This window comes from Dromiciops gliroides, chromosome 2, assembly GCF_019393635.1.
Source record: "Dromiciops gliroides isolate mDroGli1 chromosome 2, mDroGli1.pri, whole genome shotgun sequence".
Lineage (NCBI taxonomy): Eukaryota > Metazoa > Chordata > Mammalia > Microbiotheria > Microbiotheriidae > Dromiciops > Dromiciops gliroides.
In genome coordinates this window covers 485555153-485569682 of record NC_057862.1, presented here as the reverse complement: position 1 = coordinate 485569682, position 14530 = coordinate 485555153, and the positions used below count along the sequence as shown (strand labels likewise).

General features: G+C 39.0%; 2 protein-coding genes across 2 annotated transcripts in view; one reads left to right on the top strand and one right to left on the bottom strand.

Annotated features, from left to right (window-relative positions):
* Nucleotides 1-14530, bottom strand: part of PLCG2 (phospholipase C gamma 2) — a 176491-nt gene that overhangs the window by 105406 nt on the left and 56555 nt on the right. The window contains exon 3 of the mRNA XM_043987636.1: nucleotides 1847-1990. Coding sequence (XP_043843571.1) covers nucleotides 1847-1990 — 144 coding nt within the window. The remainder of the gene's footprint in view (nucleotides 1-1846; nucleotides 1991-14530) is intronic.
* On the top strand, nucleotides 2049-8404 carry LOC122742377 (40S ribosomal protein S17-like). Its single transcript, XM_043986594.1, has 2 exons — nucleotides 2049-2055; nucleotides 8001-8404. The coding sequence occupies exons 1-2, from the start codon at nucleotides 2049-2051 to the stop codon at nucleotides 8402-8404; spliced, it is 411 nt and encodes a 136-aa protein (XP_043842529.1).

Genomic DNA, 14530 nt, shown 5'->3' with positions numbered 1-14530 from the left:
GCTTTGTATATATGAAGCATTTAATAAACACTTTTTCATTCACTCATTAGTGGGGAGGGGGGGTGGCAGCCTGCACAAGTGCATGAGGACAGGAGATGTCCTGCTGACATCTCCTAGGGAGATGGCATAGCTATGGTTATACAGATACCTGGTGACATAGCTAGGAATCCAGTTTAGCTAGAACACAGAGTACACAAAAGGGAGTAATGTGAACCAAGGCAAGAAAAGTAAACTGACACCAGACTGTAGAGGTCTTAAATACCACTGAGCAATTTGTATTTTATCTTACATGTAATAAAGAAATACTGAAGGGTTGTGGGCAAAGGAATGACATGGCCAAACCTGAAATTTAGGAAAATGATTCTGGTAACTTTGCAAAAGATAGATTGGAGAAAGGAGTCCTCTTTAATGTCTTCATCTTGAATCATGTTTTCCCAATATATTTCTTGCCAGTCTCCTATCCACTGTGTCTATTTTCAAACACAAGTTAACAAGTACTAAGATTTATGTTGACTTACTCTTGGAACCCTTGCTCTTTGTAGAATTTCTTGACATTCATCATCCTCTGCAACAGATGCTGTAGCCCAGAAGCTACAATTATCTTCAGGGTGGTCTCTTTGCTGGTGCTCATCTTGAGCACCAGAAGACAAGCAGACTAAATGCCCCAGGAAAGGATGGCATTGGGCCCCCAACAAAACCAACTCATCCAAATCATTCTTTCATTTCACTTAGGGGACCCATGTGCCATGACTTCATTGAGCTTCTTTGTCTCCTCTTTTGCATTTTTAGCAACAATGTCAATGTGGACATAGCGTAATTTTCCAATGCCACATTAATTCATGTATTATTGGATTAAAATCTCATATTTGAGAACCAGAAGTTAAATTAATGTTTATAGACTAACAAAAACCTATGATTCTTGACACCCTCAGATCCTTGCCTTGTAGGGAGGTGGTAAGGCACAATGGAGAGAATGATGAATTTGGAAATCACGCGATCTGAGTTCAAATCCCAGCTCTATCACTTAAATCCTCTGTAACCTTCAGCTAAGTTATTTAACTAATCTCTCTGGGACTCAATTTCCTCATCTGTAAAATGAAAAGGTTGAACTGACTTCCAAGGTCTCTTCTAGCTAAAGATGTATGATTCAGATTCTTTCTGCCACTAAAGAATCAGAAAGGTTTACTAAGGACTGAAGGCTATCTTGTATTTTTATCTATTTCATGGACTGCCTTGCCCAAAGAATCCTTCACCTAATGACCCAACTAGTCAGTTGTTGTTTGTCCTTCATTTTCAAAAAGGACCAATGATGTCACAGGGTATTGTGCTGACTTCCATGTGAACTAGATTTAAGTTAGGCAGAGTTGCACAAACTCATCAGCCTCACTTTCTCTTCCAGGGTCATCAAAATCCAGTGACAAGACAAAAGTGACGGGCCGGGATGCAGCAGATGACCTTGTTGTTATCCACGCTCCATACTTGGCTAGGTTGGTTCTCTGACTATAGATGCTGGGAAAAAATTTGGAGCCTTTCAAGATGGTAGAACATGAAAGAGTTGTTTCTCCTTTGGCACTGGCTTCTAGAATGGAAAGTCATCTTCCATGCCATGATGAAGCCTCAGAATAGGACTTTAATGAAGACAATAATAGCAATGAGGCTTTTAAAACACTTTTCTTCTAGTAAATACCAAGTGTTTGTGTTACCTGCTTCAGGATAAGAAAAAATACTGTGCCTTACCGATCCACTTGTCTAGAGAACTTTCCCCCAGTCATGGAGGATCAGCACAAGAAAACATAAAAGGTTGGGTCAGGGGAGGCAAGGTTAGAGGGGAATAACATCAATATACCTGCTAAACTCAGTGTGTTGAGGACAAACTGGGTACCATAAAATATGGTAAAGCAGCAATCTTCTTTCTGACGACTGGCTTTCCCACGTTCAAAGTCCTTCGAGTTTTTCCCTGGACGGATTTCTTTTATCTCCATTAAGTCCACTAAAAGAGAAACAATAAAACTCAGCAAAAGTAAATGTCAAAAAAACACAAATATAACATGACAGGTACAGTTAGGTGGTGTAATGTATAGAGTGCTGGGCTTGAAGTCAGGAGACCTGGGTTCAAATTCTGCCTCACACATTTATTTAGTAGTACAGCCTTGGGCAAATTTCTCAACCTCTCACCCTCAGTTTCCTTTTATACGAAATGGGGACAAATAGGATTATTATGAGGATTAAATAAAATACTATATGCAAAGCACTTCATAAACCTTAAAGAGCTATATAAATGCTAGTTATCACTTTTCATCACTGTCATTATTATTCAAAGAAAAAAGAATCAAGTGAGATAACATATGTAAAGCACTTTACAAACCTTAAAGTGTTATCATTGTTATTATTATCATTCAAGGGAAAAAAGAGATTAGCTACTTTTATATCATTATAAGGCATCTAGGTAGAACATTTGATAAGAATTCTGGGTCTGGAGTCAGGAAAACTTGAGATCAAATCTAGCCTCAGACTCTAACTAGCTATGTCATCCTGGGGAAGTCACTTCAACCTCTGTTTTAATCCACTAAAGAAGGAAATAGCAAATATAAAAAGATGAAATGATGCCTACTTGTGAATTAATACAAATACACACAAGGAGTTAAATACCAGGTAGTCTAGGAATAACTAGCAGTTGGGGAGATCGAGAAAGACTTCATAAAGATGATAGTGTTAGATGATAAGTTTCAAAAGCAGAAATCAAAGTCCACATGAAAACAACATATAGTAGTAGTGGTTATTATATTAATGGTTCAATAAACTGGAAGAAAGTCTTAGTGCTTTATGGATCAGTTAGCGCTCCTGTGCTATAGGCAACAATTTTAGCAATGACTTAGATGAAGCCATAAAAAATATGCTTATCAGATTTGCAGATGATGCAAAGCTGAGGGCGGCTAACATCAGAGGACCCCCTCCCCCAAAAAAGACCTTGACAGTCTAAAGCTACAGACTGAAACAAATGACATGAAACCTAATGGAGAAATAATCTATATATATATATAAGAACTGGAGAACATCTGAAAAAAAAACTGCAGTATATCAGTAATGGAATATCATCATACAGTAAACAAGAATAAATAGTAAGAATGCAAAAACATGGAAAATAATAAAGTGGCATGCAAAATCAATACAGCAGAATTAGAATGATAATATACATTGGCTACAATTTCATATAAATCACAAGGACAACAGTAGCAAAAGTTCATGAATACAAAGACAGGAAAAAAAGATCAGAAGAGAATATAAATAAAGTTTTTCTTAGCCTATTAAATTTTATTATATAATTTCCTTTCTCTTTTAATATATATGCATATATATAATTCATATCTTATCATTCTCTTTTGTATTTAATTCCATATTTTGTTTCTTCAAATTTACTATGTTAAATTAATGGGGTCATAGAGATAAATATAAAGTTTTCCATTTTAGTTCAAAAAATCAATTATACGATTACAAGATGGGGTAAGCATGACTAGACACACTAGAGGAAAAGGCCATGATTTCAAGCTTAATACAAATCAACAAATCAAAAAGTTAGGCCTGACATCAGATTAAGAGTGGCATTGTGTATAGGACCCAGAATCAACAAGGTTCAAATCCTAACTCTGATTCTTACCAGCTACAACCATGTTACTTAATCACTGTAAGCCTTAACTATATCATCTGTAAGATGGGCATGATAATATCTACAGTACTAACCTCACAGAGTTGTTGTATTAAATAAGTTATATAAAGCATTTTACAAAGTTTAAAGAATTATATAAATGTCAGTTGTCACTACTGAGTCCAGAATGATGGAGGTGCTAAATGTATTATACTCTGTCTTGGTCACACCCAGGCACATGTTAGGAGTGATACTGACTAGCTACGGATATAGGACTATTCCATATGAAGATGGATTGAAGCAACTGAGGAATTGTGTTCTTCCTAAAGAAGAGCAGGCTTAGGGAGACATGATAGCTGCCTTCAAATATCCAAAGGACTGTCATATGGAAAAGGGATCCGACTTGTTCTAATTAGCCCCAGAAGAAAGAAATGGGAACAATGAACGAAAGCTGCAAGAGTCAGAATTCAGTTTGGTGTGAGAAAAAAAAACTCCCTAATAATTAAAATCATCTGAAAGTCAAAGGTCTTCCTCTGGAGATTTTCAAGGGAAGGCATGATGAACCACTAACCAAAAATGCTACCCAAGACATTACTGTTCAGGTTAGACTAGAGGACCGCTGAAGTCATTCCCTTTTGAGGGATGTTATTAGCAGGAATTGTTGAGCAAGTTATAAGCAGAATGAGAAACTCTCCAAGTTCTCTTTCAGTTCTGGAATTTTATGATTCCATGATTTCTTGAAAGTTACACAGCTAACCAGGAACAAAACACAGGCTGGAGGTTTGCTGATCCTCCGCCCAGCAGTCTAAGCACCAAGAACTGCCTGTTCACATAGCCACCATTAGCGGGAATCAGGGACATGAGCCATTTTCATTTCTTTAGCTATAAGTACTGGCTCAACCATTTTCAGCTGCAGAGATACTGGAAGCTCAAACAATTCTCAACTCCCTGCCTTTGCACTGGCTGTCCTTGATGCCTGGAATGTTCTCCTTCCTTACCTCTGCTTTTAGAATCTGAATTCCTGGCTTTATTAAACATTCAACCCAAATGCTGCAGGAGGCATTTCCAGTCCTCCCAGCTGCCCCCTTTAAGGTTGCCTCCCATCTTATCTGTGTTTATCTTGTATGTACCTATTTATGATTCCTTCAGTAGAATATAAGCTCCCTGAAGGTAAGGACTGCTTTTACATTTTCTCCCCAGTGCTTAGCAAAGAGGAGGAACTTTAATAAAAGTCTATTGACTCTAGGTTACTTCCCATCTACTCTATAAGCACTAGATAAGCTTATTCTGTAAGCACTATATAAATGTTAGCTATTATCATCATCTCATATGTACCTATATATGTCTCCTCCAATAGAATGTAAACTTCTTTGAGGGCAAAGATTTCTTTAACTCTTTTTTTTTTTAATCGTCAGTGCTTATTAACAATGCCTGCGGTGTGTGCTATTAGTAAATGTGTGTTGATTGACTGATTGGAGAGTTGTGCAGAAGCAATTGCTCAGGGTCACACGATCAGATCTTCCTCCTTCTGAGGCTGCATCTCTAACCACTGTGACACTCTTTCTCTTAACTCATAGAACAATGGAGTCAGGAAGAACAGAGTTCAAATCCAGCCTCAGATATTTACTAGGCTTGTGACCATAGACAAGTCATTTCACTGCTATTATCTGCCACAGTTTCCTCAACTATAAAATAACATACCTCCTAGAGTTCTTGATGAGATCAAATGAAATAATATTTGTAAAGCACTTTATAAATTTTAAAGTACTTTATGAAAAAAATGCTAGGGGGCAGCTAGGGGGCAGCTAGGTGGCGCAGTGGATAAAGCACCAGCCCTGGATTCAAGAGGACCTGAGTTCAAATCCAGCCTTAGACACTTGACACTTACTAGCTGTGTAATCTTGGGCAAGTCACTTAACCCTCATTGCCCTGCAAAAAAATGCTAAATGCTTTCATTATTATGCATAGGACATAATAATAATAGTATAATCACCATTATCTCAGATTACAGATGAGGAAACTTAATGAAGACTTGCCAAATTCATATAGTTGACAAGTGAGAAAATTGGGATTATAACAGTTGCACTTATAAAGTGTTTTAAGGTTTGCAAAATGCTTTACATATGTTATCTCATTTGATCTTCTAATTGCAAGTGCATTATTTTTTCCATCATATCACACTGTTGTATAAATTTTCATTTTCACAAAATCCCAGTTGGAATGGGCCTAAAAGGTTGTCTCGTTAATCCTGATAATCTCTTCTACAGCATTTCCAACAAGTGGTCATCCATCTGGCTTCCTGTTGAAGACTCCAGTGAAGGAGAAACCAAAAACTTCCCAAATGTGGCCTGACTAGGACAAAATATAAATGTATTATCCACTCTTTCATTCTGGATGCAATACCTCTCTTAATTCAGTCCAAATTCATTCCGTTTTTGGACAATTCTGTTTAGAAAGTTGTTCTTATATCCAGCCTTCTAACCATTGTTGCTGGTTCTGACTTTTGTGGCCAAGCAGAACAGTTTTAATCTATCTTCTGCATAATAATCTCATAAATACAGATGACAGCTAGCATATACCTCCCAAATCTTCTTTTCTCAAGATTAAACATCCCTAGTTGTTTTTTTTTTCAACTAATCCTCATGTGAAATGTTCTCTGCTCCCCTCACCATCTTTTTCACTCTCCTTTGGACATACACCAATTTGTCATTCCCTTTCCTAAAACATGGCAGCCAGCACCTGGCACACACTTTCTATTGTGTCTATGTTTAGATAGTACTTTAAGATTTACAAAGTACATGATATATAACTACCGCCTTATTTGATCCTCAAAACATTCCTATGAAGTACGTACAACATGATCATCCTGATCTGGTAAGTGAAGAAGCTGAAGTTCAGAGAACTGAAGTAAAGTGACCATGGTTACACAGCTAATAAGCATTCAAAATGGGATTCAAACTTCTCTAACTATAGAAAGTATTCAGTCATCTACAGAGTGTAATCTTCTATAGGATATTGTCATTCTTGGTAATGCTACCAAATATGACACAGTCATATCTTGTTATCTATTCATTTTCTAGAGCACACACTGACTTCTGTCTGTTATCACTTTCTGTTCAATCCAACAATTTTCCTTGCAGCTCCAAAGCAGAGCTTGACCAGTCATTTAACAAATATTAATGATACAAATGCTAGGGACAAGGCACTGTCCTTGGCCATGAAAACATAAGGACTTATATGACATGCCCTGCTCTCATGTTTATACTCTAAGGGAGGTAAGATTGAGTATCCTGGGAAGAAGAATCTTCACTTGCAGACTTCACTTCCTCACCAATCACCTCTTAGTCCCTTGCAACCTGACTTCCAACCTAACCACTCTCCAGAAATTGTTCTTTCCAAGGATACCAATGATCACTGAACTGCTAAAACATGGCCTTTTCTCAATCTTCATCCTCTCTCTATCCTTGTCTCCTTCGCGACCCCTCAACAGCATTTGCCACTGTTGGCTACACTCTTCTTGGGAAATCTTTTCCTCTTTGACATCCATGCTGCTCTTTTCTCCTGCTTCTCTCCCTACCTATTTGGCCCTTCTTCAGTTTCCGTTTCTAGGTTCTTATCCAGTTCCTGTCTTCTATCTTTTTGTTTTGTTTTGTTTGTTTTTTTGTTTCTGCAGGGCAGTGGGGGTTAAGTGACTTGCCCAGGGTCACACAGCTAGTAAGTGTCAAGTGTCTGAGGCTGGCTTTGAACTCAGGTCCTCCTGAATCCAGGGTCAGTGCTTTATCCACTGCACCACCTAGCTGCCCCTGAGTTCCTGTCTTAATGTGAGTGGTCCCCAGGACTCTTCCTGGGACATCTTTTCTTTTCTATTTACAAACATCATCTGCTCCCATAAATTTGATTATCACCTTAACATAAATGATTCCCAAATCTGTACATGGGCTCCTAATCTCTCTCTAGAACTTCAGTCAAGCAAACTGCTTACTAATAACTGTTCCAGTATATCCCTTTGGGATGTCAAATTCATTATGTTTACAATGGAGATCCTTATCTTCACTCTGAAACCTGATCTCCTCTAAACTTCCCTGCTTCTGTTGAAAGTGTCACCAATTCCCTATCACCTAGGAGTCATACTTGATTCTTCCTTCTCTCTCACCCTCAAAACTCAATCAGTTGTCTAGACCTGTCAATTCTGCCTCCGCAACATCTCCAGTTTGTTCTCTTAAATCTAGTCACCATACTAATTCACTGCCTGCCTGGCTTGCATTAATAACCTCCTTATTGGTCTCTCTGCTTTCAGTCTCTCCTCTAACTTTCACAGACCTGCCCAGGCCGGCCTCTCACTCTCCTCCGCTCTTAGGGTCGCGTTCGGCCAAGACCGTGAAGAAGGCGGCGCGGGTCATCATCGAAAAGTACTACACCCCCTGGGCAACAACTTCCACACCAACAAAGCTTGTGTGCGTGGAGATCGCCATCATTCCCAGCAAGAAGCTCCGCAACAAGATCGCCAGATATGTGACTCATCTGATGAAGCGCATCCAGAGAGGCCCTGTGAGAGGTATCTCCATCAAGTTGCAGGAAGGAAAAAGAGAAAGGAGGGGTAACTATGTCCCTGAGGTCTCTGCGTCAGATCAGGAGATCACTGAAGTGGACCCTGATACCAAAGAAATGTTCAAACTCCTGGACTTTGGCAGTTTGTCCAACCTGCAAGTTACCCAGCCCACGCTTGGGATGAACTTCAAAACACCAAGAGGAGCTGTTTAATGTTTACTTTTGTGTTCTTTGCAATAAATTTGGGAACTCCCCCCCCCAAAAAAAAAAGTCACCATAAGCATAGCTACTGACCAAGAGGTCTGACAGCCTGCATGACAGGAAGGCTGTTTTAAAAAATGGGTATGCCTCTATTCTCCTGAAGAAGAGTTAGCACTCCAGCTGGGTAGTCTAGTAGCAGGAAAAAGTTGAAAACAGAAAGCTCTTCAGCCATGTGTCCAAGGAGAGCCAGCCATGTCTGGCTGTGTCCAGCAGAGACTATGCAGCCACTGGGGTGGCATTCAACGGGGCCAACACACTGACAGGGACCCAGCAGAGACCAGCAGGGAGAATATCTGGCAAAGGCAGTTCCATGACCTCTCTAGATGACATCAGCATCCCTGTAGCATCAGTTTTGTGTTACCCTTCCATATGGGTACTCTGGCCACGTATATTCATCATACTTGTGCCCCTCCACATACATGTCCTGCTCACACATGTACTGTATATGTCTTTCTTTCCACATATGTTCATTATTTGTGTCCACTCTTCCTAAGGATTAAATGTGTGTATTCATGGGAGAATCTGACCCAGGTTTATGGGGGAAATGTTTAGTGTTATTTTTCTTGCTTTGCTATTCTATCAAAAGCCCTTGCCTTGAACTAACTGTGTGTTCTGGCAGACTAATAAAGGTAAATACGTTGCTGGGGGGAGGTGTTCCCCCTACCTTGGAAATTTTATTTTACAATTAACAAAGGGGATGCTTTCAGAAAAATGTTATTTAGAGGTCTAGAATTTCACGCTACATGGTCTCTCTCGCTTATGGACCCCTTTGGCAGTCTAGTGAAACCTACGGGTCCCTTCTCAGAATATTGTTTTTAAATGCATACAATAAAATATAAAGTATTACAGTTATATTGAAATACAGTTATCAAAATACTAAAAAGCAAGTTCATGGACCCCAAGTTAAGAACTCCCCAACTAATGAGAGTGTGGATCAAACAGAGCCACAAAGACCCAAGTAGCTTCAGGTCCCATGGCTTGAACACCGATACCCTCCACAGAACCTTCTGCCCTCTGGATCCTGAAAACAGCTACAAACAATGCTTTTCAAGAGGGTAAGAGAGACAGTAGGACTTCACAGTTGAGGCCTTAAAAGGATGGTAGCTTGAAATGAACATTTGGAACTCTTCACCTGGACTGTGCTGTACTAGAAACATGTTTCCTGTTTTTAAAAGTAAGGTAGCTCAGCTTCAGAAAATATTACTGCTTCTCTAATTAGTCTCATCTTTCCTAGGATAATCTCACTCTTTTTTTTCTTTTTCTTTATTTGTTTTCAGTAATGCCAGCTGCCGCTCCATACCAATGTGCTAAGGATCTTTTTGGGAGTCAGGTTCAACCTCCATCCACCCCTGCCTGCAACTTCCTTTCTTAACAAAAGCTTCTTTGGTCACATCTTCCAATTCTGAATTCGTGCAGAAGCCTGTGCCCATTAGCCCCCACCTACATCTCTGCTTTCATTTCCTCCTCCTCTCCGCCTCTGCGCTTGTAAGTTCCCATGACTCTACTCTTTCGACTCCCATTTCCTCTCTCCTCCCACATTTTACTTTGTTTCTTTTCTTCATGCCGCTCTCCACCCCTGGCACAACCTCCAACATCCTGTCCACTAGGCGAGCTCATTTCAGCCAGCTCATACCCAAGAGCACCAGTGCAAAAATTTCCCAAGGAAATTAAATGTCTATTTCACCAGTACAGAAACACAATAGAAGGATTCAGAAGGGGAAAGGCATGAATCATTCCAACCTCATTTAACTCTTGTTCATTTTCAAAAGCTATGGGAATGTAGTATCAGAGTGTTAGAAGGGACATCAGGGGGCATCTAGTTCAATTCACACCTGAAGCAGAAATTCCTTAAAACGGTTATCCAGTCTCTCCTTAAAGATTCCTTGGATTTTTTTTTTTGGTGGGGTATTGATAGTGACATTAAAAGCAATAAGAAGGGGGCAAAAGCTCATCAATGAATCACTTCGAAAAATACAGAAGAGGGCAAAAGGAAGTTCAGAAGGGGATACAAAGAGGACAGAGTTAGAATTACCATGGCAAACGTTAAGTAGACTTTTAAAAAAGTAAACTGCATGTAGTGAAGTCCTCATTTCATCGACAGTCTTCTCTTCCTATTTTTTTGTTGTTCGTGTTTGTTGGTATTTGGCAAATTCATAATAATAAAAGACACTAGCCTTCTTCAGACCCCTTGTGATGCTTTGTACCTCTCCATTATAATATTCTGTAGTATCATTAGCTATATCTTCTCGACCAGAAGGTTGGGTCCTTGAGAACAGGAACCACGCCTTTTCTAAACTTGGTTATTTTCTCTATTATCCTACACATAATAGATGCTTTATAAATATTCATTACATAGTATTATTCTGCACACAGTAGGTGCTTAAAAAATGCATGGGTTTTTTTCCCTGTTTTCCAGTGACTAGGAACTTACTACCTCCCAAGACAGTCCATTCCAATGGTCTGACAGCTCTAATTATTAGCAAGTTTTTTTTTCTTTTTTTCTTTGGGGTTTTTTTTTTTTTGAAGTTTTTCTTTATATCAAGTAAAAACCTGCTTTTTTGCAACCTCCACTCACTGCCCCTAATTCTGCCCTCTGGGACCAAACAGAAGCCTAATCCCTCTTTCTAGATAATCCCTCATGTACCATCAGGTAGTGATGGTGCCATCTTCCCTTCCTTACCCCCTCAACACATACACCAAATCTTCACTTTTCCAAGATAGGCATTTCTTGTTCCTTTTGACCAATCCTCATCTGGTACTGTTTCAAGTCCCCACCATCTTGGTCATTCTCTTCTGAGTATGTGTTGTTTGTCAAGCCTTTCTCAAAATATGATGCCCAGAATTAAACACAATGCTCCAGATGGAATATGTCCAGGGTAGAGTCTGATGGAACTCTCCACCATGTTCTAGGTATGCCTCTCAAAGTAGCATTAGCATTTTCATGTGCCATGTTGTACAAAATATATAAAATAAACAAGAAGGTTTTAGTGGACCAAAAACCTCTTCGTTTATTTTATTTTTACATAGACTACCCTTTATCTATGGCTCCCCAATTCTGTACTTATCCAGTTGATTTTAAACCAAATTTAATCTGGGTAAATTCAGACCATCATTCCAATCTGTCAAGACCTTTTGTGGTGCTGATACTATTGCTTGATGTGTTAACTGTCCCAGATTAATGTCATCTGCAAATCTGCTAAGCCTGACACCAACACCTTTACCCTAGTCACTGATAAAAATATGGAAGAGAGAAGGGCCAGGGTCAGAGTCCTGTAGCCTATCACTATAGAATTTTCATTTTTGATTCATTTTAAGAGTTAAGAGTAATGTATAACCTGCTTACCCTTTCAGGGAAGGGAGCAGGGAGGGAGAGAATTTGAACTCCAAAATTTTCAAAATGAATGTTAAAAATTGTTTTTACATGTAATTATGAAAAAATAAAATATTATTTAAAAAAAGAGTTAAGCCATATCAGATTGCTTCCTGTCTTGGGGAGGAGGGAGGGAGAAAAATTTGAAACTAGAAATCTTATAAAAACAAATGCTGAAAACTATCTCTACATGTAACTTGAAAATAATAAAATACTTTTATGAAAAAAAAGTTAAGTATAGCTCTTAAAACTCTAAAAAGCAGGGTTGGTACCTCCTTTTGGAAAGGGTCACTGCATCTGACTTTTTTCTTCAGGATTCCATGAACCCTGGTCTTAATTAATGTAAACCATACAGCACAGCTTCGGCAAATATCATTTCAGTAAATAATGGTGACACTGTATAGCCCAAAGCCTGCCCTCCACTTAGTAAGCTGTGAGAACATCCCTGCTATTTCTGGGCAGGACAAAAATAGGAGTGACCATGTGTACCCTTATGATAAGCCAATCATTGAAAAGCTAAGGAAGTAGCTTCTATCCATCCAGGTCATAAACTAGACTGTGTTTATGTCCTGAACATTTTGAAGGACCAAAGATAGAGTGAATAATGAAAGGTATTATAAAAATAATAATTTTACAAATGGTTTCTCAGAACAGTTCAGTCAGCATCTAAAGGAACGCAAAGATTTTGTTTTTCTTATGACAAACATCAACTAATCACATCATCTCTTCTCATATTTATATAACACTTTAATGTTTGCAAAGAATTGGAAGTACCAGGGCAGCTAGGTGACACAGTGGATAAAGCACCAGCCCTGGATTCAGGAGGACCTGAATTCAAATCTGGCCTCAGACACTTGACACATACTAGCTGTGTGACCCTGGGCAAGTCACTTAACCTTCATTGCCTTGCAAAAAAAAAAGGGAATGAGAAACACCTTGCATACAAGATCTCCCTTTTATATGTAATTACATTTGATTTTTACAACAGCTTTGTGAGGCAAGAGCTATTATCATCCCTTTTTTACAGACAAGGAAATTGAGTTTCTGAGGCAAGAGTCCAGATTTCAGGCTCAGTGCTCTACCTGCAACCCCTAGCTGCATGCACATAATGTTTTCCAAGGAAAGAACAACCATGAGTCTAATGAGAATGCTACTTAAAATTTACCGTGAGTCAAAAAGAATTCTGAAATGTTTTCATCAAAGGGCATAAAGTTGAGAGAAGATGTTCTTAAACTCTTGTGTTAAAGTTAAAAGACCCATTATGTAATTTAGTGAAGCCTATGGTGCCCGTTTCTGAATAGTGAATAGTTTTTTAAATGTATAAAACAAAATACTTAGGATGACAAAAGAATGATTATATTAATAGCCAGCACTTGTAGAGAGCCTACTACGTGCTAGGTTCTTTACAAATATTATATTATTTTATCCTCACAACAATTGTGAAAGACAGGTGCTATTATGATCTCCATTTTATAGTTGAAGAAATTGAGGGAGGGGTTAAGTGACTTGCCCAAGGTCACACAGCCATTAGCATCTGAGGCAGGATTTGAACTCAGGTCTTCCTTACTCTAGGCCCAGGTCTCGAAATACTGTGCCACCTAGATGCTCAATTATATTAAAATACAGTTATCAAAATATATTTTAAAACAAGTTCATGGACTGTAGGTTAAGAACCCCCAGCCAGAATATGTAGACTTTAATCCTGGATCTGCTACTTACTACCTATGTGACCTTGGAAAAGTGTTTCCTCATCTCTTAAATGAGGAGGTTAGACTAGCTGATCTACACAGCCCCCTCCAGTTCTAAATCATGTGACTCTATGATCCCACAAACACTGATATTTAAAAGAAAGTTACCAAATCAGGTCCCTCTTCATCAGTCCCCAGGGCTTAGGGGAAGCCAACTAGCCTTCCTCTAGCCTGAAACCCAGATCAGTTCAGTTTAACATTTTCCTTTTGCTCATATCTCATTTTCCTAGAGAAAGGTGATGCTGGAAATCCTCAACATGAAGAGTTCTCTTCATGGCCACTGTCACTTACCAAAGGAATGCCCATTGCACTGGGTTTTTAATAAGAAACTTCTGCCAATTCAAGCTGTCTTTGCTACTGGAAATAGTCTTTAAGATGCAATCTTCATTAACCTCTCCCTTTCCTTACTCTTCCTTTCTGCTGCCGACTGTCCTAAAATAACTCCCACTACCAAGAACCCACTCTTCCGAAGACACAATCAGAAAGTGCAGAAACTTAAGGACTGGATGAGACCTCAAGGTACACTTAGTCCAACCCCTCAATTTTATGAAGGAGAAAATTGAGGCCCTGGATTTTTGGTAAGTGTGATTGAAAAGACACATCTAGTTTGGTGTCCACAGGAATTTAGAATTCAGAGTTCAAATTAGAATTTATTATTAGAATATCACTTGGTCCAACACAATAAAAAGTAACTGATTTAGATGTGGAAGAGGCTCTAGACACTACCTAAGCCAACTTCCTCAGTTTACAGATAAGAAAACCAAGCCCCATAAAGGAGAAGTGACTTGTTCAAGGTCACAAAGCTAACAAGTACTAGGAACGTTCAGAGAAGAATTTGGGGGAACATGATTAGGTATGTTAAAATATTTGAAGGTTTGTTATGTGGAAGAGGGACTAGACCTAGGCCCTAAGCCTTTAACTCAGCTTTCCAGAGTCACTCATCTCTACACCACATTGTCT